Genomic DNA, 23,798 nt, shown 5'->3' on the forward strand with positions numbered 1-23,798 from the left:
AACCGCTAGAGGCCACTAAATGCCTACGGGTAGACTCTTCTAAAAACGTCAGAGTTGAAAGGTCGAAGGTTGTTTTGAAGATGGCTGCCCCCCAAGATGACATGTTTTCTCTCTGCGTCGACCCCACTAAAGTTAGCAGTTGTGTGGAAGTCCGATTTATTGACAAGATTAAGGTAATGTGCAGACAATGATTATTTTGAAAAGGCTCATTTCAAGTTTATCGGATCTAGCACCGTTTTGATGCCAAATTCATTGGCACGCATGCTGTCAATCTGTAGACTGGCTGGGCAAATCAAAAAATTATTCGCAGGACAGAATTTGTTGTCATTTTGTTGACGTTTTCTGGCAGGCTATAGCTACGTAGTTACTTGCTAGCTGTGTTAATGTTTTAGATTCATCATGGTGTAACCGATGTGAAATGGCTAGCTAGTTAGCGGGGTGCGCGCAAATAGCCTTTCAATTGGTGACGTCACTCCCCTTGCTCAGCAAGGGCCGCGGCTTTTGTGGAGAGCGATGGGTAAAACGATGCTTTGAGGGTGGCTGTTGTAGATGTGTGCAGAAGTTCCCTGGTACGAGCCCAGGTAGGGGCGAGGAGAGGGACGGGAAGGTATACTGTTACAATGGCTTATTGTAGTTAGCTAGCAAATTACGTTCACCACCAATTACAGTCACCACCGTCATGCCACATGGATTGCTATCTGATTCCTTTTAAAACTAGCTAAGCTTTTTGTCTATTTAAACAACTAGCATCTTGAAACGTTAGCTATCTAGGTATGCACAGAGATACCTTTTGGGGGACTAATAAAGTGCAACGGCTAGCCTGTTCTGAGTCAATAGAATACACTTTGTGTGGATAAAGTATGGGTAGGTGCATATTACTGAAATTGACAATGCTTTTTATATCTAAACATTTGGTTTTTATTTTAGGGCAAGGGATTATTCGCCAAGAAGGCCATCAAGAAAGGAGACACCATTTTTATTGAGCGCCCTCTTGTCTCTGCCCAGTTCTTGTGGAATTCCCTGTACAAGTACAAAGGTGAGGTGTTATAGGTTCAAGATTTAGGTGATTGACAGACTGAACACATCCTCCTTCCTAAAATCGTGGAGCAAAAATGTTCCAGCATGCTTTTCTTTCGCATGCTTTGCTTTTTAGATTAACATAGGCCAAGGGGGAAACCTCACATTTTGAGTCTTTTGAATGGTCTTTAATATTTAGTGACATGACCCTTAGTTGTCTAATTTATCATCCATCCCTGTCTCTTCTCCAGCCTGTGAGTTTTGCTTGCGTGCTCTGGAGACAGCCGAGGATAATGCCCGTAGACTCAGTGGCATCCCTGACCTCAGTCTACCCCACCCCGAGCTGTGCAAAGTGCATCCAGAGCTGCACCAAGCTTGCCCACAATGCCAGGTGTGTGCCTCTCACAAGTCCTCCTCATCTGCACTGCCAATTAAGGACTGGACAGTACTGATCGAAAAACACATTGTAACCCATTTTTGAAAGTGGGTTTTAGCATATATTTTCGTTTGTCTCCTGCATCTTCGCAAACTGAAGTTTAATTGTAAGGATGTTTTTTCTATTAATAGCGTAAAATTAAGATGTACAGAAAGACTCATGTGAAGGCCAAATTACAGAGGAGGAACTTCTTGATGCAATTAAAGCCTTTAAGTCCAGTAAAACTCCAGGGCTGGATGGCATACCAGTTGAGGTACATCAAACCTTTTTCCATTATTAGCATGTTTTGATCACTTCTATAAAAATGGTAGACTATTGAATACTCAGCAAGAAGGTCTGATTTCACTATTACTGAAACCGGACCCAGGTGGTAAATCCAGCCCACTAAAAAACTGGATGCCCTTTACACTTCACTGTTGTGATGCAAAAATTCTAGCAAAATGCATAGAATAAAAAAAATAAACTATTGTCAGACAAGTTTTTTTTACATGGACGATACATAGGAGATAATATAAGAGAAGTACTGGAAACAATAGAACACTATGAAAAATCGGGGAAACCGGGCCTGGTGTTCATTTTGAAAAGTACAACTAGGATTTATGTATAAATGGAGTATTTTAATTTTGGAGGATCTCTTATACAATGGGTTAAAGTTATGTATAGTAACTCCAGTTGTAAACGAGTAAATAATGGCTACTTCTCAAAGTATTAAACTGTCAAGAGGAGTGAAACAATGTTGTCCACTATCAGCATATCTATTAATAAACACGTACCATTCCAGTGTTTAATTGCTATATTGTAATTACTTCGCCACCATATTGCCTTAACTCCCTTATCTTACCTCTTTTGCACTCACTGTATATAGACTTTTTGTTTTCACCACAATGCATTTTAATAGAAAGTTAGCAAAATTAGATATATTGTGCCATGAAAAGGTAAATAAATACCTGTCTATTTGTGGAAAAATCACCCTGATTAATTATTTAGTCATATCCCAGTTTACGTATTTACCCATGGCCCTGGCTACACTGAACGACTTGTTTTTAAAAAATTGTATGAGCAAAGAATATTCTACTTTATTTTTAATGGCAAGCCAGACAAAATTAAACGTGCCGATTTATATAATTCATATGAATTCAGAGGGCTGAAATTTAAATATTAAAGCGTTGAACCTTTCACTAAAGGCTTCAGTCATACAAAAGTTGTACTTCAATCTGAACTGGTTTTCCAGCAGATTAGTAAGAATAGCTCTCCAGAATAGCTCATCCGTTCAAAAAAGGCTTTTTTCCTTTTAGTCAGATTACAACACCTTTCGGTTATTTGAAAATGAAATAATCTCTAGAATATCCCTATTTTTGAAACAAGCCATGGAAAGCTGGTTGCAATTTCAGTTTAATCTACCTTAAAAGACAGAACAAATATTACAACAAATATTATGGTTAAACTCCTATACTAATTGATACAAAAAATATATATTTTATTTTTGGAAAAATCATATAATGATCTAATCTTTGTTAATGATATCATAAATGCAGCTGAGGGGAGTTATGTCACACATACGCCTAACATTAATATATGGAAATGTCTGCTTTATTCAAAATTACAGCCAACTGATTGCAGCATTACCACGGGATGGGGGAGAAAGTCTGTCGGCCCTCCATTAGACCAAAATTGGTTAAAGAAAAAATAAATATACCAGTTTCATTTAAGGACCAAAAAATGGACAGCTTCGCCATGAAGGTTGCAAAATAGTTGGGATGAGATTTTCAATGTTCCCGATTCCATGGCACATGGTTTATGAACTGATGGATTCAAAACATATAGTTGTCCCATTTAAATTATTTTGCTAAATTCTTGCAACCATTACAATGTTATGTATATGGGAGAAACATCCATCCCAGCTCTGTTGATTTTGCTGTGGGAATACAGAATCATTAGATCACTTGTTTTGGTACTGTCCACATTGTAAATCTTAAGCCATTTCTGAACCTGTGACCAAAAACACGCTACAGCGTGTTTTTGGTCACAGGTTCAGAAATGGCTTAAGATTTACAATATTTGCCTGGAGATGGCACTGCAAATAGCACTGCTGGGTGACTTGAAAAGCCATAGTCAATCAATCAATCTAATAATACTCTTAGTAAAAATGTTAATCTTTAATTTTTTTCTATGAGAATAGAAAGGTTCAGAACTTAAAAAAATATTTGGGAATGAGATTGATGGGAGGATTTGAGGGTAACAGAAGGGTGGTACAAAAAAAGATGTGTCTAATATTCTGTGAATGTATATTTTATGTATAAGATTTAAGTAGAGGCCTAAGTATTGTTGTCCATTAGATTACTCCAATTAGGGGAATAATAATAAAGGGGAAATTATAAAACATATGGGGGATTGGAAATTATGAAGACAATGACATAGATTGTGGGTTCTATTAATAGTCAATATTGATCTGATCTACCCCCTAAAAAATACAAATAAATACATACATTGTATTGGAAAGCAATATGGAAGATTCCTACTTTGCCTGTGTTTTCAGATCAGTAAAGATTAAGGATTAGAAGCCACTTAAATGAGATGTACCTGCCCAATGCCACATGGAGATGTGTTTATATGCTGTAGCTACTTCCTCCAATCTAGTCCAGTGTCTCGTTTTGGGTTTCAGTGAGACTTTGTTTCCCCCTGCAGGTGATGTACTGTAGCAACGAGTGTCGGCAGGCTGCGGCAGACCAGTACCATCGGGCCCTGTGCCTAGGCACCTCCCAAGAGGACCCAAACCACCCCATCAGCAAACTAAAGGATGCCTGGAGGTGAGAGATGGATTTTCTGTTTAATTGAATACCACTAGATGGGGCCCATATTTTTCTTGGGCTGGATTTTATATTTTTACTAGCTGTCAAATTCTTGCTTCCTCATTTCCTCTAATTCCTCACCTCCCTCTCAAAGCACCCTCCCTTGCAACTCCCTTGCTTTCAATTAGATTTGTGTAAACGAGGACGAGAAAGCAAGGATTTGACAGCTAATAACGTTTTCAGATCCAGCCCCAGTAATATTCTGTCTGTGATTGCTGCAGTATGAATTGACATTGTCCCTTATCTGTCCCCTAGGAGCATGCACTACCCTCCTGAGACCTCCAGCATCATGCTCATGGCCAGGATGGTGGCCACTGTCAAACAGGTGAGCCTCCTCTGCCTCCTGCCTCAGCCTTTTTTTTGTTGAGCTTCTCCAGTTCCAAAGTGGGTTGCACTTTGCATTTGCATTCTGTCTTTGTGGTGAATGTTAGTTTGAGATTAAGGTTTTTGGAGATTGAAAGATCTTCACAATGCCTGGGGAACCATTTAACCTGTCAGTTTGATATAATAAACCTATATTCTTTGCATACCTGTGCATAATATGTATTTCTCAAACATAATAATAATAATAATGTTTGAATCATTTGTGTCATGCAGGCCCAGGACAAAGGGCACTGGCAGAAGCTGTTCTCTCAATTCTGCAGCCGTGCGGCCAACGAGGAGGAGGAGATTGCACATAAGCTTCTGGGAGAGAAGTTTCAGGTAAGCATAGAGATAATGCTTCCCCCATCCTTGTTTCCTAAATTCCCCTTAAGGCTCATTAGAGGTGGTCTGAGGAAAGGACCTTGGAACACTCCTCCAATGTGCTTTGAGAAGAATTGAGGAAACCAGGTTTGAGCTTCAAATTTGGTTTAAAAAAAATGTGGTCAGTAATTACCTTTGAGTCACCATTGGAATAGATTTTAAAATGGTTACTTAATGACTGTTACCTTCATTTTGACATTGTATTGGCTTTGTAGGGGCAGTTGACCGTACTACGAACCCTGTTTACAACGGCACTTTACGACGATCATCTCAATCGGGTGAGTGTGGCACCATTTCCCCTTTCACAACCAATTTATTTATAGACATAAAGTCGTGGCCAAAAGTTTTGAGAATGACACAAATATACATTTTCACAAAGTCTGCTGCCTCAGTGTCTTTAGATATTTTTGTCAGATGTTACTATTGAATACTGAAGTATAATTACAATTATAATCATAAGTGTCAAAGGCTTTTATTGACAATTATATGAAGTTGATGCAGAGTCAATATTTGCAGTGTTGACCCTTCTCTGCAATCTGCCCTGGTATGCTGTCAATTGACTTCTGGGCCACTGATGGCAGCCCATTCTTGCATAATCAATGCTTGGAGTTTGTCAGAATTTGTGGGTTTTTGTTTGTCCACCCACCTCTTGAGGATTGACCACACGTTCTCAATGGGATTAAGGACTGGGGAGTTTCCTGGCCATGGACCCAAAATATCAATGTTTTGTTCCCTGAGCCACTTAGTTATCACTTTTGCCTTATTGCAAGGTGCTCCATCATGCTGGAAAATGCATTGTTCGTCACCAAACTGTTCCTGAATGGTTGGGAGAAGTTGTTCTCGGAGGATGTGTTGGTACCATTCTTTATTCATGGCTGTGTTCTTTGGAAAAATTGTGAGTGAGCCCACTCCCTTGGCTGAGAAGCAACCCCACACATGAATGGTCTCGGGATGCTTTACTGTTGGCATGGCACAGGACTGATGGTAGCACTCACCTTGTCTTCTCCGGACAAGCTTTTTTCCGGAAGCCCCAAACAATCGTAAAGGGGATTCATCAGAGAAAATGACTTTACCCCAGTCCTCAGCAGTCCAATCCATGTACCTTTTGCAAAATATTAGTCGGTCCCTGATGTTTTTCCTGGAGAGAAGTGGCTTCTTTGCTGCCCTTCTTGACACCAGGCCATCCTCCAAAAGTCTTTGCCTCAACTGTGTGTGCAGATGCACTCACACCCGCCTGCTGCCATTCCTGAGCAAGCTCTGTACTGGTGGTGCCCCGATCCCGCAGCTGAATCAACTTTAGGAGACGGTCCTGGCGCTTGCTGGACTTTCTTGGGCGCCCTGAAGCCTTCTTCACAACAATTGAACCGCTCTCCTTGAAGTTCTTGATGATCTGATAAATGGTTGATTTATGTGCAATCTTACTGGCAGCAATATCCTTGCCTGTGAAGCCCTTTTGTCCAAAGCAATGATGACGGCACATGTTCCCTTGCAGGTAACCATGGTTGACAGAGGAAGAACAATGATTCCAAGCACCACCCTCCTTTTGAAGTTTCCAGTCTGTTATTCCAACTCAATCAGCATCACAGAGGGATCTCCAGCCTTGTCCTCGTCAACACTCACACCTGTGTTAACGAGAGAATCAATTACATGATGTCAGCTGGTCCTTTTGTGGCAGGGCTGAAATGCAGTGGAAATGTTTTTGGGGGATTCAGTTCATTTACATGGCAAAGAGGGACTTTGCAATTCATCTGATCACTCTTCATAACATTCTTGAGTATATGCAAATTGCCGTCATACAAACTGAGGCAGCAGACTTTGTGAAAATTAATATTTGTGTCATTCTCAAAACTTTTGGCCACGACTGTACATGTTTTTCAAGCTGGTACTTAGCTACTTCTTCGCTCCCAGTAGACAAGACTGTAAAATAATGTCTTTGATTGAACAATTTGTTATGGACATGTGTGATTATGATGCAGATAGTTTATGCTATAAGGTGTGTCCTTGCATGTTACAGTGGTTTACACCTGAGGGATTTCGTTCCCTCTTCTCCCTTGTGGGGACCAATGGACAGGGTATAGGTACCAGGTAAGGTTCATCTCTAAATCTCCAACTCATAAATAATGCACTGTGCCATTAGTCTGAATATTATTCAATTTAAAGTGCTGACATTGTTTTCTTATGTCTCGTTATCTAGTTCTCTCAGCCAATGGGTTCATGCATGTGATGCTTTGGCGCTGACTAGCCAGCAGAGGGAGCAATTGGATTCCTTCATTGACCAACTATACAAGGATGTCGAGAAAGGTCACAATTCCCTCCCTACACTCAAATACAGTGCCGTTTCCTGTGACATCTGTACCGTTTGAGGAATACTGCAGAAAACTGTCTGATAAATAGATTTGAGTCTAAACCTACATTACCAAGAAAGTTCTTCAGAGGCTTTGTACAGCTCACATTTTATGAAAGATAGTAAATAATACTTGGCGCCTCTGAATTGGAGTGGCTTGACTCAGGCATATTTGAAATCATTACTAATATGGAATGAATCTCCTCTACTGACAATGGAGGTCAGAGCTGAATTAGATTTGTCTCCGCAGAGACCGGTGACTTTCTGAACTGCGAGGGTTCCGGGCTCTTCCTACTGCAAAGCGCATGTGAGTCGTCACTATCGGATGGTTTCTAACCCCAGCTCCCAGAATCCTCAAACTTGCTCAACATACAGAATCAATTAAATGAACTAGAAATACATTTTTTCACTGGTCAAAAGTTTGATTGTTTGATTATTTCGTCTACTCTCTAGGTAACCATAGCTGCATTCCGAATGCGGCGGCATCTTTTCCGAGCAACAACTTCTTGCTTCATCTCAGTGCCCTAAGTGACATCAGCCCTGGAGAGGTCAGAAGAGGATGCTGGTTGGGGGGGGGGGGGGGGGGGGTGAAATGTTTTGTCAGCCGATTGAATTTTTGCTAAAAATGTGAGCGCTTTAGTGTCGTTCTAATGACCATGATAGGATAGTGACAAGATTTGGCGCCTGCTGCTGAGTAAACATGAAACAACCAGATAAAGTAACAAAACTTGAACAATAACTCTAGTAGTTTGAGGTGGCTAACTGTCATTCATTGTTGTGTAAATGAATCCCTATATAGTAACTGTAATGGGAGGTCTTTTGATGTGAATGTCCTCATCTGCTAACATGTTAAACTCTGTTTCCTCACATCTCCAGGAGATCGGTATCAGTTACTTGGACTGCTGTCAGTGTGACAGGAGCCGTCATAGCAGACACAAAATCCTGAGGTAAACAACTGAAATCCCCTGTGTACCAATCATTTTGACAGACTCAAACTGTTCCTAGTTCAGTCAAGATCAATGGCCACCCTCCCAGGCAATAACGGGCAGTCCTGGGCCAGCACAGCCAAGGAGTTCTTGGCAGTTATTCCGGTGCCTTACCTATGCTCCGGTACTGATTTTTACCCCCTTAAACCCAGGGCTGGTTTGCTCTGCGGGAACCGATTTTTGGATTCATATTCACTGTATCCTGTTGAAAGGCACTTCCCCTTGAAAATCTGCAACTCCCAGAAACTGAAGGTAGTGAAGCATGAACAAAGACTGGTCTCGGTCTCTTTTCTCAGAAAATGAGAACCAAAGATGGTGGATAAATTAAGATGGTTCACTCTGGTGGTTTACCGTTGAAAAAAGAAAAAGAAGTCCATTCCAGTCTACTTAAAGGCCCAGTTCAGTCAAACATTTCCTGTGCTTTATATACACTTTATATAAAAAAGTATGTGTACACCCCTTCAAATGAGTGGATTCGGCCATTTTGACAGGTGTATAAAACCGAGCACACAGCCATGCAATATCCATAGACAAACATTGTCAGTAGAATGGCCTTATTGAAGAGCTCAGTGACTTTCAACTTGGTACCGTCATAAGATGCCACCTTTCCAACAAGTCAGTCTGTCAAATTTCTGCCCTGCTAGAGCTGCCCCGGTCAACTGTAAGTGCTATTATTTTGAAGTGGAAACATCTAGGAGCAACAATGGCACGACCGCAAAGTGGTAGGCCACACAAGCTCACAGAACGGGACCACCGATTGCTGAAGCGATTTGCGTGTAAAAATCATCTGTCCTCGGTTGCAACACTCTCTACCGAGTTCCAAGCTGCCTCTGGAAGCAACGTCAGCACAAGAACTGTTCGTCGGGAGCGCCATGAATGGGGTTTCCATGGCCGAGCAGCCGCACACAAACCTAAGATCACCATGCGCAATGCCAAGCGTCGGCTGGAGTGGTGTAAAGCTCATCCCTATTGGACTCTGGAGTGATGAATCACGCTTCACCATCTGGCATTCCGGCGGACGAATCTGGGTTTGGCGGCTGCCAGGAGAACACTACCTGCCCGAATGCATAGTGCCAACTGTAAAGTTTGGTGGAGGAGGAACAATCGTCTGGGGCTGTTTTTCATGGTTTGTGCTAGGCCCCTGAAGGGATGTAATGCTACATCATACAATGACATTCTAGACGATTCTGGGCTTCCAACTTTGTGGCACTAGTTTGGGGAAGGCCCTTTCTTGTTTCAGCATGACAATGCCCCCGAGCACAAAGTGAGGTCCACGCAGAAATGGTTTGTTGAGATCTGTGTGGAAGAACTCTCAACCCCATCAAACACCTTTGGGATGAATTGGAATGCCGACTGCGAGCCAGGCCTCATCACCCAACATCAGTGCCCAACATTAAAGCCTTCCCAGAAGAGTGGAGGCTGTTATAGAATCGATGGTTGGACCAACTCCATATGAATGTCCATGATTATGGAATAAGATGTTCGACGAGCAGGTGTCCACATACTTTTCGCCACGTATTATATATTCCCACACTGAAGATGGAATAATACTTTGAAATGTTGAAAATTATGATAATGCCCCTTTGGTATAAGAGCTGGAAATGTCAGCCTGTTTTTGTGGGATGGCGTTTTGGCCCGCCTGGTGACATTGGTTTGTTAGTAGACCAATACCAAAGAGTTCTAAACCTCTGCCAATAAGAGCTAGTTTTCAGTTTTCACCTCCCAACTCAGACCCTCCCAGACAGTCCTAGCTAAATTCTTGCTTAAGAAATTGCTCTTTTTGCTTCTTTTCAACGGTTTAAATTTATAACAATCACAGTAACGTACTTAATTGTTACCCAGAAATGATTTGATATTGAGATTAAAATGTCTGCATTAGACCTTTAACTGGTTGTCTCCCCCATAGACACCAATGCAATAGCAGCTAAGTCTATTCTACTTAGTTCATTGACTTTCAATGAACCAGAACAAAACAGCGAGTAGGGTGTCTCGCTTCCTCTTCCTATTCAGACCCACATTGTATTACGCTTACATAAACAGTAAGTTTACCGTGTTGAATCATGGCATTTATTTTTGAGGAGCTTGCAGATTGACGCAAATGTATTTATCAGTCTGCGTTATATTCTTTATTCTTCCTTTTGCTCTCTCGCCAAGGCAATCTTTGTCCAGAACGAGACACGCAGCCGTGTGACTTATATAACATCGTTATTCTCTTCCCAGGGATAACTACCTGTTCATCTGCTCGTGTCCAAAATGTGTGTCTCAGATGGATGAGTTGGATCTGACGTCGGACGAGGAGGAGGAGGAGGAGGGGGAGGCCGAGGGGGATGACATGGAGGACGAGATGACGGACGTCTGAGGGGGTAAAAAGACCCGCTCTGTTCCCACTCACCCCCTCCCTCCCTAATCCACTCACTCAGCCATGCTAGCTAACTGCACAGTGAAAACCAACCTTAAAGAAGACCTTGCATATCGCCAAATATATCAAATTCGTTATGTAACTAAATATTTTTTTCAAGGAAAATAAGTCACTCACTGCCCTACTCTTTGGATCTCCCCCTTGAAAAGCGTTTGCTCACATTACTGTACAGTAGCAGATGTTTTGGCTGTCACCTCTCGTGTATCTTCTGCTTATTGGAAAAGTTTACATGGAAGACGTCCAGTTCACTAATGTTTTTCATTTATCACCGTTTTTAGTACATCTAGAATGGTAGAAACCATTAAATTGGCAAGATGTCATTTATTCCTCGTGTTGAGTGCATTAGGTGTAGATTAATTCAGACAGAATTATATAGTGCCTGTTCTGCAAAGGATAATTCACTTGGCAAACCAAGTAGTGATAACATTGCAGTATAGAAGAAGTAACTGACCCTAATTAAGTACATATATTTTCATATGAGATTAGAAACGGTCATTGCAAGCGATGAGGTAACCATCAACCAGGATATTACTCTGAGACCTTGAGCTGTTGAAAGCTTTTGTCAGTTAACTATTTGCCCTTTATTGAGTAGAACAGATTTTCACTGTTATTTGACAAATGAAATTGCTGCTACTGCCCACACATGAATCAATACAACCGCAATGACTGTAATCTTCAGTGCCAACATTTTCAATGTTACCGGACAAATATGGCTAACATCGAATGACTAACTTCAATTATCTCAGTTGGCATTTCAGAGCAGTGGTGCATGAGAACAAATTGCTTTTGATGTCACACAATGAAATGCTGCCATGTAAGAGCAGCAGTAAATAATGTATGAGAATCCTAGAAATTATAATTTTTATTGCTCTGGCATAAACCATTGAGATTAAAAAGTCTTGTCTCTTATTTGCTTTATTTGTATTCTCAGTACAATTTGGATTAAAGCAGAAGTTAAGCCAACTGGAAATTTCTCAGTCTTCATCAAATATGAACCACAAGTCAACATTGTTTGAAGCAGACTGATATCCTGTGGATAACTAGATATTCTGAAGTCATTAAGTCTTATTTGTGAGTTGTCGCCAACATCTTTGAGAGCATGAAGATTTGACAAGTATTCCTTTCTAGTTATTTTCTACTTCATTAGTGGGTCTTTTAATGATGGTTTCATTTGTGTGCCTGTTATTATAGGCTATCTATTTGCCTGATGACTCAAAACGGAATTATTCTGCTGCTCTATCGTTTGATACATTAGTCAGACTGCCATCATTGAAGTTGTTTGTGTTGACGTCAAAATGAGGGGTGTTGTACAAAACAAAGAAATCAGCGAGTGGATCATCTTTAACCAATCAAGAGTATCAAAGCCCATTACTAATTTTCATGTGATCTTGCTCTGTCCCAACCCATCATTTTTTCTATTATAATTGATTTCCATTATGAAACTCTTCAGGGAGGTACCCGATCCAGACTCGGAGAAGAAACTAGCGTCCGTGAGCCTAGTGTTTGGCCGGAGCAAGGATTTTTGGGTAGCCAGACAAATTATCTATTGATACTAGATAATGTGACTGATAGCCACATTTTCTGAGTGACCTATTTTGTGATTTCACACAAGCTCCCATTTTTTCTTCAGGCTGACACTGATGAACATTTGTGTTACTATCTTCCCTATGGGAATGGTTTAGATGAGTCAAATGCACATTTCTATTGGAAGAGAACGCATGTTTTTCTTCCATGAGAGGATGCTCATAGCTGGAGCCAGGCATGGTGGGAGGCTGGACCTCTGAACAAGTCCAACTCTCATTGGTCGTCATCCTCAGAGCTCATGCCAGTATCCCCACGGGACTTCTTCAGCTCTGGAATGTGGCCTGGGCTTTTGGCAGAGAAGTCCATTGAAGGGGTCGAGGGCAGGCAGTCACACACATGCACAACACACAGCACTATTGCTTAGTTTGTTCCACTGTATAGAAGTAATTTAATAACCCATTCATAGACCCTTACTACCTTTAGCGCCTATTGATAATAGTATATTCTGGTCAGGGGAGTTTTATGAGCCCCGATGCTAATTCTGAACGTTAAACTTGTGGTAAGGTTTTCATATCAGCGACAAATAATTTTCAAAAAACAAAAGGTTAAATTACTGCACACCTTTATAGGGTTAGTGTTTCCATACAGCTATACAGTGGGGCAAAAAAAGTATTTAGTCAGCCACCAATTGTGCAAGTTCTCCCACTTAAAAAGATGAGGCCTGTAATTGTCATCATAGGTACACTTCAACTATGACAGACAAAATGAGAGAAGAAAATCCAGAAAATCACATTGTAGGATTTTTTATGAATTTATTTGCAAATGATGGTGGAAAATAAGTATTTGGTCAATAACAAAAGTTTATCTCAATACTTTGTTATATACCCTTTGTTGGCAATGACAGGTCAAACGTTTTCTGTAAGTCTTCACAAGGTTTTCACACACTGTTGCCGGTATTTTGGTCCATTCCTCCATGCAGATCTCTAGAGCAGTGATGTTTTGGGGCTGTTGCTGGGCAACACAGACTTTCAACTCCCTCCAAAGATTTTCTATGGGGTTGAGACCTGGAGATTGGCTAGGCCCCTCCAGGACCTTGAAATGCTTCTTACGAAGCCACTCCTTCATTGCCCGGGTGGTGTGTTTGGGATCATTGTCATGCTGAAAGACCCAGCCACGTTTCATCTTCAATGCCCTTGCTGATGGTAGGCTTTGTTACTTTGGTCCCAGCTCTCTGCAGGTCATTCACTAGTCCCCCCCCGTGTGGTTCTGGGATGATCATTACACAGCATGATCATTACACAGATGCACCTTGTGCTGGAGACAATAAAAGGCCACTCTAAAATGTGCAATTGTCACACAACGCCACAGATGTGTTACATTTTGAGGGAGCGTGCAACTTGCATGCTGACTGCAGAAATGTCCGACAGAGCTGTTGCCAGAAAATTGGATGTTCTTTACTATAAGCCGCCTCTAACATTGTTGTAGAGAATTTGGCAGTACATCCGACCGGCATCACAACTGCAGACCACGTGTAATCACGAGAGCCCAGGACCTCCACATCAGGCTTCTTCACCTGCGAGATCGTCTGGGAGGGCTCTTTCTGTCTGTAATAAAGTCCTTTTGTGGGGAAAAACTCATACTGATTGGCTGGGCATGGCTCCCCAGGCCCACCCATGGCTGCACAACTGCCCATTCATGTGAAGTCCATAGATTAGGGCACCGAACACCTGTGTGTAAACTGGGGAGGACGGGCTCATAGTAATGGCTGGAACGGAATAAATGGAATGGTATCAAACAAGTGGTTTCCATGTGTTTGATGCCATTCCATATACTTCATTCCAGCCATTATTATGAGCTGTCCACCCTTCAACAGCATCCTGTGGTGTAAGCATAATTGGGGAGGAAGTGCAGTTCATCAACTGGAGGCACACACAGCGTATGGATCTGTGCAAACCTGCTACAGTAAGTATCTTTCTCGCTGATATGAAAAATAAGGGACATATCAGCATATGTTTTGAAAACCATTTTGCAAGCCATAATTATTTACATTTCTAAACGTTAAAACACAGCATCGGGATTGTTCACATGCAGACAACCGTGGGCAAAGCTAACCACTAAAAACTCTCCTGATGAGGTTTTTCGTGATCGGTGTGGCAGCCACACACATACACAACAGCATTGCCACTTTGTTTGAACCTCTATAGGGTTTGAGTGTAGGCAGTGCCACACATTGCAATTTTGGAATGTGGGCTTTTGGCGGGGCGGTCCAGTTTGGTCCACAGTAGGGTTCGAATTCAGGCAGCCACACACATACACAACACACAGCATTGTCCCTACAAATGGAGAAAGTGGGAAGGTCAATGGACACGCCCCAGGAGAAAGGGGCTGACCCAGATTTTCATTTGAAGATAGAAGGTGACACAAAGTGGGAGGAGGAGGATGATGAGGGAGGTGGTGGTGTCTAAATAAAAGGCAATTTTATGCACACAGAGAAAGAGGCCTTTATTCTATCTAACCAAGGCCAAAACACAAATAATCTACATTTCAATAAAGAGATTGGAAAGAAAGAGAAGTGGGCACATTATAATCATTGCCACGCCATGCAGATGGAGAGAAATTATAAAATTAACATCTCATGATTTAAAGCATGGTTAAATCAGATAAAATTATGTCAGACTTACATGTGCAGGCTTGACATTCAAATTATAATTCATAATATAAACCCTTCAGTATCTGATTAAATATTCATACATAGAGGCTCATCTTTTCACAGGTCCTATGAAACACGTAGCCAAATTCCATAATACGCATAACTTATATGAAAAGCATGGCAGTATGCTGATTGTCACAGTGTTTTCTCTTTGATGGAGATCAATGGTACATCTAAATAACTAACATTTTCAATTACCAGGAGTCCCACAGACTAGTAATCACAAACATTCAAATTCATCACTTACAGATGTAGGTTTTAATGACTGTCTTTTTTGACTGAATTTGCACCTACTTGTAACATATTGGATTATGTTCAGATTGGATTAGGCATCAGATTACTTTTTCTTATATTTTTGGACAACATTTTCTCTTTTGTCAGTCCCTTTCCTCTAGGTGGACAGTGATATGACTAATAATTGCCAATACTATACATTTCTACCAAAACTTGTTTGAAGTTGGCACACCATGATTGACGGGCAGTGCTGAAATGGAAGCTGTTTTGAGACCAGAATGAGTCACTGGGCTTGAAATGGGTACCGTATGGAAACAATCTACAATATATACACACATTAAGCCCATCCAAAAATTGGTTCCCGCAATGGATACCATGACTGCCTTGGAAGGCTATTCCAAGGGTGAGTGATAGATGACCAGTCGAGCTGGGACCAGCCAACCTGAATGAGGGCGGTTGCACCGTAGCTCACCATGTATGAATACAAACATGATGGAGAACAATATCATGATAACTGTCAGTACCGTAGTAAAATAACACTTTTAGGGTTTAGATAGAATGCTTCAGATACAGTTGAAGTCGGAAGTTTACATACACCTTAGCCAAATACATTTAAACTAGCCACATTTAAACTTAGCCAAATACATTTAAACTCAGTTTTTTCACAATTTCTGACATTTAATCCTAGTAAAAATTCTCTGTCTTAGGTCAGTTAGGATCACCACTTTATTTTAAGAATGTGAAATGTCAGAATAATAGTAGAGAGAATGAATTATTTCAGCTTTTATTTATTTCATCACATTCTCAGTGGGTCAGAAGTTTACATACACCCAATTAGTATTTGGTAGCATTGCCTTTAAATTGTTTAACTTGGGTCAAATGTTTCGGGTAGCCTTCCACAAGCTTCCCACAATAAGTTGGGTGAATTTTGGCCCATTCCTCCTGACAGAGTTGGTGTAACTGAGTCCGGTTTGTAGGCCTCCTTGCTCGCACACGCTTTTTCAGTTCTTCCCACAAATTTTATATTGGATTGAGGTCAGGGCTTTGTGATGGCCACTCCAATTCCTTGATTTTGTTGTCCTTAAGCCATTTTGCCACAACTTTGGAGTCATTGTCCATTTAGAAGACCCATTTACTACCAAGCTTTAACTTTCTGACTGATGTCTTGAGATGTTGCTTCAATATATACACATAATTTTCCTGCCCTCATGATACCATCTTTTTTGTGAATTGCGCCAGTCCCTCCTGCAGCAAAGCACCCCCACAACATGATGCTGCCACCCCCGTGTTTCACGATGGGATGGTGTTCTTCTGCTTGTAAGCTTCCCCCTTTTTCCTCCAAACATAACGATGGTCATTATGGCCAAACAGTTCTATTTTTTTTTCATCAGACCAGAGGACATTTCTTCAAAAAGTATGATCTTTGTCCCCATGTGCAGTTGCAAACCGTAGTCTGCCTTATGGTGGTTTTGGAGCAGTGACTTCTTTCTTGCTGAGCGGCCTTTCAGGTTATGTCGATATAGGACTCGTTTTACTGTGGATATAGAGACTTTTGTACCTGTTTCTTCCAGCATCTTCAAGGTCCTTTGCTGTTGTTCTGGGATTAACCCTTTTAGCACCAAAGTACGTTCATCTCTAGGAGACAGAACACTTCTCCTTCTTGAGTGGTATGACGGCTGCGTGGTCCCATGGTGTTTATTCTTGCGTACTACTGTTTGTACAGATGAATGTGGTACCTTCAGGCATTTGGAAATTGCTCCCAAGGATGAACCAGACATGTGGAGGTCTACATTTTTTTTTTTACTGATTTCTTTTGATTTTATCATGATGTCAAGCAAAGAGGCACTGAGTTTGAAGGTAGGCCTTGAAATACATCCACAAGTACACCCTCCAATTGACTAAAATTATGTCAATTAGCCTATCAGCTTCTAAAAGCCATCAAGCTTCTAAAGCCATGACATCATTTTCACATTTGTAAATATTTGGGAGGCGCATGGCGATACGGTGCGGAGCTCGATTTGGCCTCCACAAGCTCCCGGAAGCACCACAATTGAGTCACACCCTCCATACTGAGCCTCCAGGACAGCATTGCCAGATCAAGCATAAAAGGCTCTGCATGGTCAATCTGAGTCTGCAGTTGCCGTACAGCATTTTACTGTGATTTGGCCTCAGCTGAAGTCAGAGCATTCATACTTTTTGCGCTTCACAGAGCTGTTGTGTAGTACGCTGTCAAGGAAGTGAGTCTGTGTTTATACAGGATCTCCCATCCCCACCTACCGTCAACCAATCATGTCAATAGGAGGTTGGTGGCATCTTAATTGGGTAGGACGGGCTCGTGATAATGGCTGGAGCGGAATCAGGGGAATGCTATCAAACACATGGTTTCCATGTCTTTGATGCAATTCCGTTTGCGTCGTTCCAGCCATTATTTTGAGTCGTCCTCCCCTCAGCAGCCTTCTTCCCATTAAAGAAAGCACCGGCACCACAGCTAAATCAGTTGGGATCTCGCATTTTGCCGCACACTGTTTGAAAAACCATATGATAAAACGAAGCTTCGGACGTCATTGATCACGTGGTAGCGTTTGAAACTAACGTGTATGCTTTGAAACCTGTTTGAAATGAGTAACCTAGATTTTTTAAAACAAAAAATACATTAATAAAAGACTGTGGCTAGGGCTGCGGTGGTCACACCGGCTGACAATTTTGTCAGCCGGTGATTGTCTAGCAAATAACATTAACACATTCTGGCTTCCACTGATGCAGACCTTTGGAACATCTACATTTTAAAAAGTCTAATAAATCCATGTAATATAGCCTACACCTTGACAATAAATACATTCATTATTTTGGTCAGGTCTGAAGAAACATGATATGAAGAAAATGTAGTTTATTTAAGAAGAAGAGAATCGAGTTGTCCTTATGTTAGGTCCTGATGTGGCTATGCCAAATTGCTGTGGGGTACACTAGTTCATTTAGCAGATAAAGATTTTCTAAGAATGAATTCTGTGGCATTATTTTATATTATGACGAATACAATTGAACAAAGCTGAATAAAATAGAAAGGACATTTTCTCCAAAAGATTTCAGGGAGTGCACACCTGCTGCTATTCTGTGTTGGTTAACAAAGGAATAGGTACTCCTATATGCTTAATTTAGAGTGATTAATGTAACTTTAGTTGTTCTACAAACGTTGGGCTATATGTTTTGAATTTTAATACATTGTAAGGCTGCATGATGCGACTCTAATGATGATTTGAAAAAAGTTGCTTGAAAGTGATGCTTGAAAGCTTTGTTGTACAGTGCAGGCTGTACACTTCATCATTCTCTCATTCACAATTTGACTAATGCCTCAAATTTGCCAGCGGCATCCCCTTTGTGTGGCCGTAATGCACCCTAAAAACATCCAGGCCTTTTGCGGCCAGTGGCCGTTGTGCTGCCTGCTCAGTGCCTCTCACTCACATGGCTCACTCACCTGGCACACGGGTCTTTCTCACAGGCTACAAGTAAAGACAGAAAGACAGACACATCGCGGACGCAACTGCATGTGTCCTTATCCAATTCCGAGGTGCATATTAAAGATATTGGAAGAACTGTCCATATTTACTTTTCGGCAGCCAACAAGATAAGTAGGCCTAACGAACAGCAAAGCACTAGCCTATGTCGATCTACTCTCCCCCATAGTACAAAAGCTGACCTATTCTATTCTGTGCAAGAAATAAATATTCCAAACATAGTATGGGACAGTCATGGATGTGATAGATCCCAAATTATTACAACCTCTAGCATCAACATGTTTTATTTAAAAATGTGCATTTTTATGGTGAACTTTAAACTCACACGCTGCTTATGTATGCAAGTTAGGCTCTACACCCCTTGTAAAGCTGATTAATGTGCTTAGTTTTAAGAAGTTTTTTGGCCACTTTAGTTGTGATACAAACATTATCAAAACATATAGGCCTATGGGCTAGGCTACATGAGGTGTGCGACTATGATTAGAAAACGTTTTTTTTGTAAAGGAATTGCATCTTGCCTTATGCTGGGAATCATTCAAGAAGACCATTATCATGCACCTGTCTCAAAACAGGGGCAGGAGAATAAATACATGTCACCTATGCACTTAAATAACAAATGGAGCATGCGTTTCCCATGGTTCAATTTCATGCCAGCCAGGTAGGCTATACTCCTGTTGTAAAGATAAGCAATGTGCTTAATATTAGGAAAGTTGAGAAAGAAATACAATAGGCATAGCCTATAGAAAGCTGATGGGCTCCCCCACTTTTTAATAGAGGCCATCACTCATGCAATTGCATTGCCTATAGAAATGTTGCGCAACATGAGCTCATGGGCTCTCAATAAGTGTTTGATTAGATTTTCGATTACATTTGCATTGATGTCAGAGTGATTAGATGGACAATAGAGTGCTGAGTACCAGGCAGTTAGCAAGTTTGGTTGGCTACTAATGACCATCAGCAGCATCAGAACTTGGATAAGCTTATTTACCGTGACTAAATTGTCAGGTGGAATTTGACTGCCTCCATGACTCGTGACCTCGGTAGTACAATTACTCCAACAGCCCTAACTGTCTATCCATTGCATGATTTAGGATGTTAAATTTAAAAAACTGAACAGCCTAGGCTTTGTTTCCAGAAAACAGGATTCCCCATTATAGTGAATGGAGAAATGGCGATCTTGATGGTCAGTGTTCGTGGATATATATGTTTAACACAATTATGGTACAAATAATTGTTTATATTTTACCAGGACGTATGTCCTTGAACCAATTACTCTAAAATCACACACAGACGAAGTTATAAGGATCATTTAGATGCTAATGGTTGACTGCAGTACCTCGGTCGGCCTTCAGTTTGAGATACTCCATGAGAGAGGGCAGCACTGAGCTAGCCTACAACGTAACTTCCTAGAGTAGCTCAAACTGCTCATGCAATGTTTCCGAAAATTCCTCCATGTAGCAAGATGGCGATACTGAAATAACACTTCCTGATCATCAAATGCGCCACTGAGCATTCTCATAGAAAACAAATGGGGTGATGTCAGATGGCTTCCTCCATATTTTTAACAGTCTATGGTTTAGGATTGTATAATCTTAGTTGAGCAACCTCTTACATGGTGGAAACCAGCTAATCAGAAGTCAGGTACAGGTCTTGCCCAAGAACAAGAGAACAGGAGCATTCAAGTAGGACCATTTACTGTATTAATCGTTGATTCTACAGAAGATGGAGTACAGGCTGCAGAACTGGAAAACAAACATTTGTTTATCAACAAACAAGCCATACTTTAACGTGAAATAATATTAGGCCTATGATATTGCTGATGAAAGACTGGTGTTTCTTTGTATTAGGAACTGGTTTGATGCCGAGTGTTTTTAATTCCTCAACACTGATCTGTTTCACCTGTCTTGCTTGTCTCCACCCCCCTCCAGGCATTGGCAGTTCTAGTTTGTATGTCTCCCTGGGCAATCCCCCCCCCCCAACAAAAATAAGCACCATTTTGCACTAACTGTAATTTTTATTCAGACATTTGGAACAACACAAATAAATAATCATAACATTTAACATTATAATAATATAAACATCTATACAAAAATAATGTAAAAAAAATAAGTAACAAAGACAAATAGAAACAAATTGTAGTATAGAAATAAATCGCACAAATTCTATATCACACAAAAAAAAAGTATATCACACACCAGAAAAGTATGGCTTTAGCTGGTTTACTGAAAGATAACAATGAAAATATGAAACCTTTCCATGATGTCTTTTTGACATCATTAAAAAAGTCTGAAGTCTCTACAACCAGAACCAGTTTAAAACCAAATCTTGCCCACTGGGTTATCTTTTAGCTTTTGATAAGATCTGTACATCTCTCTCCTAGGGTCACAACCTCACCACAGAGGCTTGGAACTGAAACCAAGAGGAGAGGCTGAAATAAAAAAGAAAGTGAATTTGAAAATCAAACATGTTCATTAGCTGGTCTCACTGGACCAGAATACTTGGGCCCAAACAATGTGGGCCTAAGTATAATTGCAATACCCGTTTATGAGCTCATTAGAGAAAGACTGGCTGAAAAATAATAGCCACTCAAAAGTAACTTGATTCCATTGCATTTTCTCTGGATTTGACACTGATTTAATTGCACTTCAGTGATCTAAAGACATGACACTGACTGAATGTTCTAACTTTCACCTTAATTAGCATGACTTTGTGTTCTGTGAAATGAGTTCAGTGATAGCAAAGAGCTAAAGTGGAGAGGTGGTGGTGATGAGCAACGTTAATGAACGTGGTTGAGAGATTTCTTTAAAAAAGGTTTCCACTGCACTGAAAGCCACAAGCTTTTTGCCATGAAATTGACTAACGTTTATGACAAAGGCCCTCAGACATCTCACTGACTTTGTATGATATGAGCGTGCTCCTTCCTGGCTATGAATATTAGCCACTAGCTACAATGTAGGTAGGCGTTGATTGAAGTCAAGGCCGTTGACTTCAGAAGAATTGGTGATTTTCCATTAGACAGTAGAAATAGTCAAAATGGACGAATACCATCTGTTTGGGAGTCTTATTGATTTCAGGAGGTTTCTATTCAGGAGGTTCCTGAGTGGTGCAGGTTTCTAAGATAGTGCATCTCAGTGCAAGAGGTGTCACTACAGTACCTGGTTCAAATCCAGGCTGCATCACATCTGGCTGCAATTGGGAGTCCCATAGGGCAGCGCACAATTAGCCCAGCGTCGCCGTCATTGTAAATAAGAATTTGTTCTTAACTGTCTTTCCTGGTTAAATTAAATACAGTATGCAGTTGATGTTTTACACTTCAAACACCATGTACGATGTCGTTTGTGTTGAATATGGTTTATTATAATTTTATTTATATGTGAATATTCAGAAATCTGGGCCCACATCTCAGATTAGGGGTGCTGATCTAGGATTAGTTTTAGATCGTGATGAACATGATTATATTCACGGGGGGGGGGGGGGGGGACATGATCCTAAATCAGCACTTCTACTCTGAGATGCTTTATGACCACGGGCCCTGATCCATAGCAGTGAGTTGATTCTAATAGTAGGGGTGTAAATTCAACTTCTGTTTGTTGTGTGTACCCCCACTTACTTTTCCCATTCAGGAGGAACCTCTTGTTACTGTCAATCTCTAATGGCACTGTGAACTGACCCTTTCATGATGTATGGCGTCCGTTTTTTGGATCCAAAAGAAACCGATCCCTTCTGTAAATATTCATTCCCTGTCCCAAATGAAAAAGCCTGTGTCATACTGTCTTGACGTTGGCCTGGGGGTAGGTTTATGACAGTCATAAATACCTCTTCCCCTCTTTTTCCTCTCTCTACCCTACTAATGTTACAGTTGTAAAACCCTTGGTTAACACAGATATTCTGGGAACATCAGAAGGTGGGGGGAAATGGACTATATTCTGGTAATCCGATCAATTGAACATATGGGGTGGTACTTAATGAATATGATGTCAGTTCGGTTGTCATCTGAGACATTCTCATCAATGATAAGATGACATAAACTCTACAGTGGAAAGTCTACACATCAGAGTTATCTGATTCACATGGAATTGTTGTTCAATTTAAATGTTTGAATATGAAATTATTCGTGATGGGAGGAAATTTGATTTTACCTTCTAAATGTGAGATTTGGGTTTTCATAAGGTAGGGCTCTGCTCAATCAGTGGACCGCCCCTGTGAAGGGTCAAGGGCTATAAAACTTTTCAAACACTCCCTTCCTATATAAAGCCTTGACGACAATATAACCTCCTGTTCCGAGGATGTGAGGACGACGGTCCGATGTCAGAATGGTTCAGATAATAACTACAGAACGAAGCCAACATCAGTGTGAGCTTTGGTTGCGAATGGTATGAACTTTGAACTCTTATTCACTACAGAAGTGATACCTCCTAGCCGTTGAGTTAGCAACAGCAGCTGCAAACGCAGGTTAGAAAGGAACAGACGGAGTATCCCGTCTTCCACACAACGACGTTAATCCAACATATCCAATTGACCACCAGAGACATTCTTCTCTGGCAACACTCTGGCAACACTGCCTTCCATCTACCACCAACCTACCGAAGCGCAGCTCAGAGTAAATATTTATTGCATTTTCCTTTTCCAAATGGGCGGTAATTTAGAATGCATAAGATTCTGTATTTACAATAGCACAGCTTCGCCCTTTGTTCCTCAGTCTTCCCGCTCTTTCACTCAAACCCAGCCTTTTTCTTTTGTGTAACCAGCTGTCATATCTGTTCCGCCCCCTAGGGACGTTTTCCTTTATGACGTAATTTGTAATCAAGTTATGATTTAATTATGTGTATATATAATTCTGTGTGATTAGTTAGGTATTTAGTAAATAAATAATTAAACCCAATTTTGTATTGCTGATTCAACTTATTAGCCAGGGTTCGTGCAGATAACCAAGAATTTACAACTTCAGATGAGACTGAATTAAGGTGACAATTAATATTGACTGCTATTGATGTAAAATATTACTAGGTCTTTAAAACGTCCT

At 40.9% G+C, this 23,798-nt stretch overlaps 1 protein-coding gene across 1 annotated transcript; it reads left to right on the forward strand.

Moving 5' to 3' along the window:
* Positions 1-42: 42 nt before the first annotated feature.
* LOC109893051 (SET and MYND domain-containing protein 5) lies at positions 43-11,758 on the forward strand. Its single transcript, XM_020486054.2, has 13 exons — positions 43-173; positions 928-1,036; positions 1,269-1,408; positions 4,139-4,260; positions 4,558-4,627; positions 4,900-5,004; positions 5,262-5,324; positions 7,061-7,131; positions 7,241-7,347; positions 7,641-7,697; positions 7,844-7,938; positions 8,267-8,337; positions 10,597-11,758. Exons 1-13 carry the CDS (start codon positions 81-83, stop codon positions 10,733-10,735), a joined length of 1,242 nt encoding a protein of 413 aa, XP_020341643.1. The 5' UTR covers positions 43-80; the 3' UTR covers positions 10,736-11,758.
* Positions 11,759-23,798: the final 12,040 nt, after the last annotated feature.

Source organism: Oncorhynchus kisutch, linkage group LG6 (genome assembly GCF_002021735.2).
Source record: "Oncorhynchus kisutch isolate 150728-3 linkage group LG6, Okis_V2, whole genome shotgun sequence".
Classification (NCBI taxonomy): domain Eukaryota; kingdom Metazoa; phylum Chordata; class Actinopteri; order Salmoniformes; family Salmonidae; genus Oncorhynchus; species Oncorhynchus kisutch.

What these genes read in the sequence shown, in the direction of transcription:
- LOC109893051 (XM_020486054.2), top strand. Translation starts at nt 81, where the DNA reads ATGGCTGCCCCCCAAGATGACATGTTTTCTCTCTGCGTCGACCCCACT. An exon ending in GATTTATTGACAAGATTAAG is followed by an intron (nt 174 to 927) that starts GTAATGTGCAGA and finishes TTTTTATTTTAG; the next exon opens with GGCAAGGGATTATTCGCCAA. An exon ending in CTTCCTACTGCAAAGCGCAT is followed by an intron (nt 7,698 to 7,843) that starts GTGAGTCGTCAC and finishes TCTACTCTCTAG; the next exon opens with GTAACCATAGCTGCATTCCG.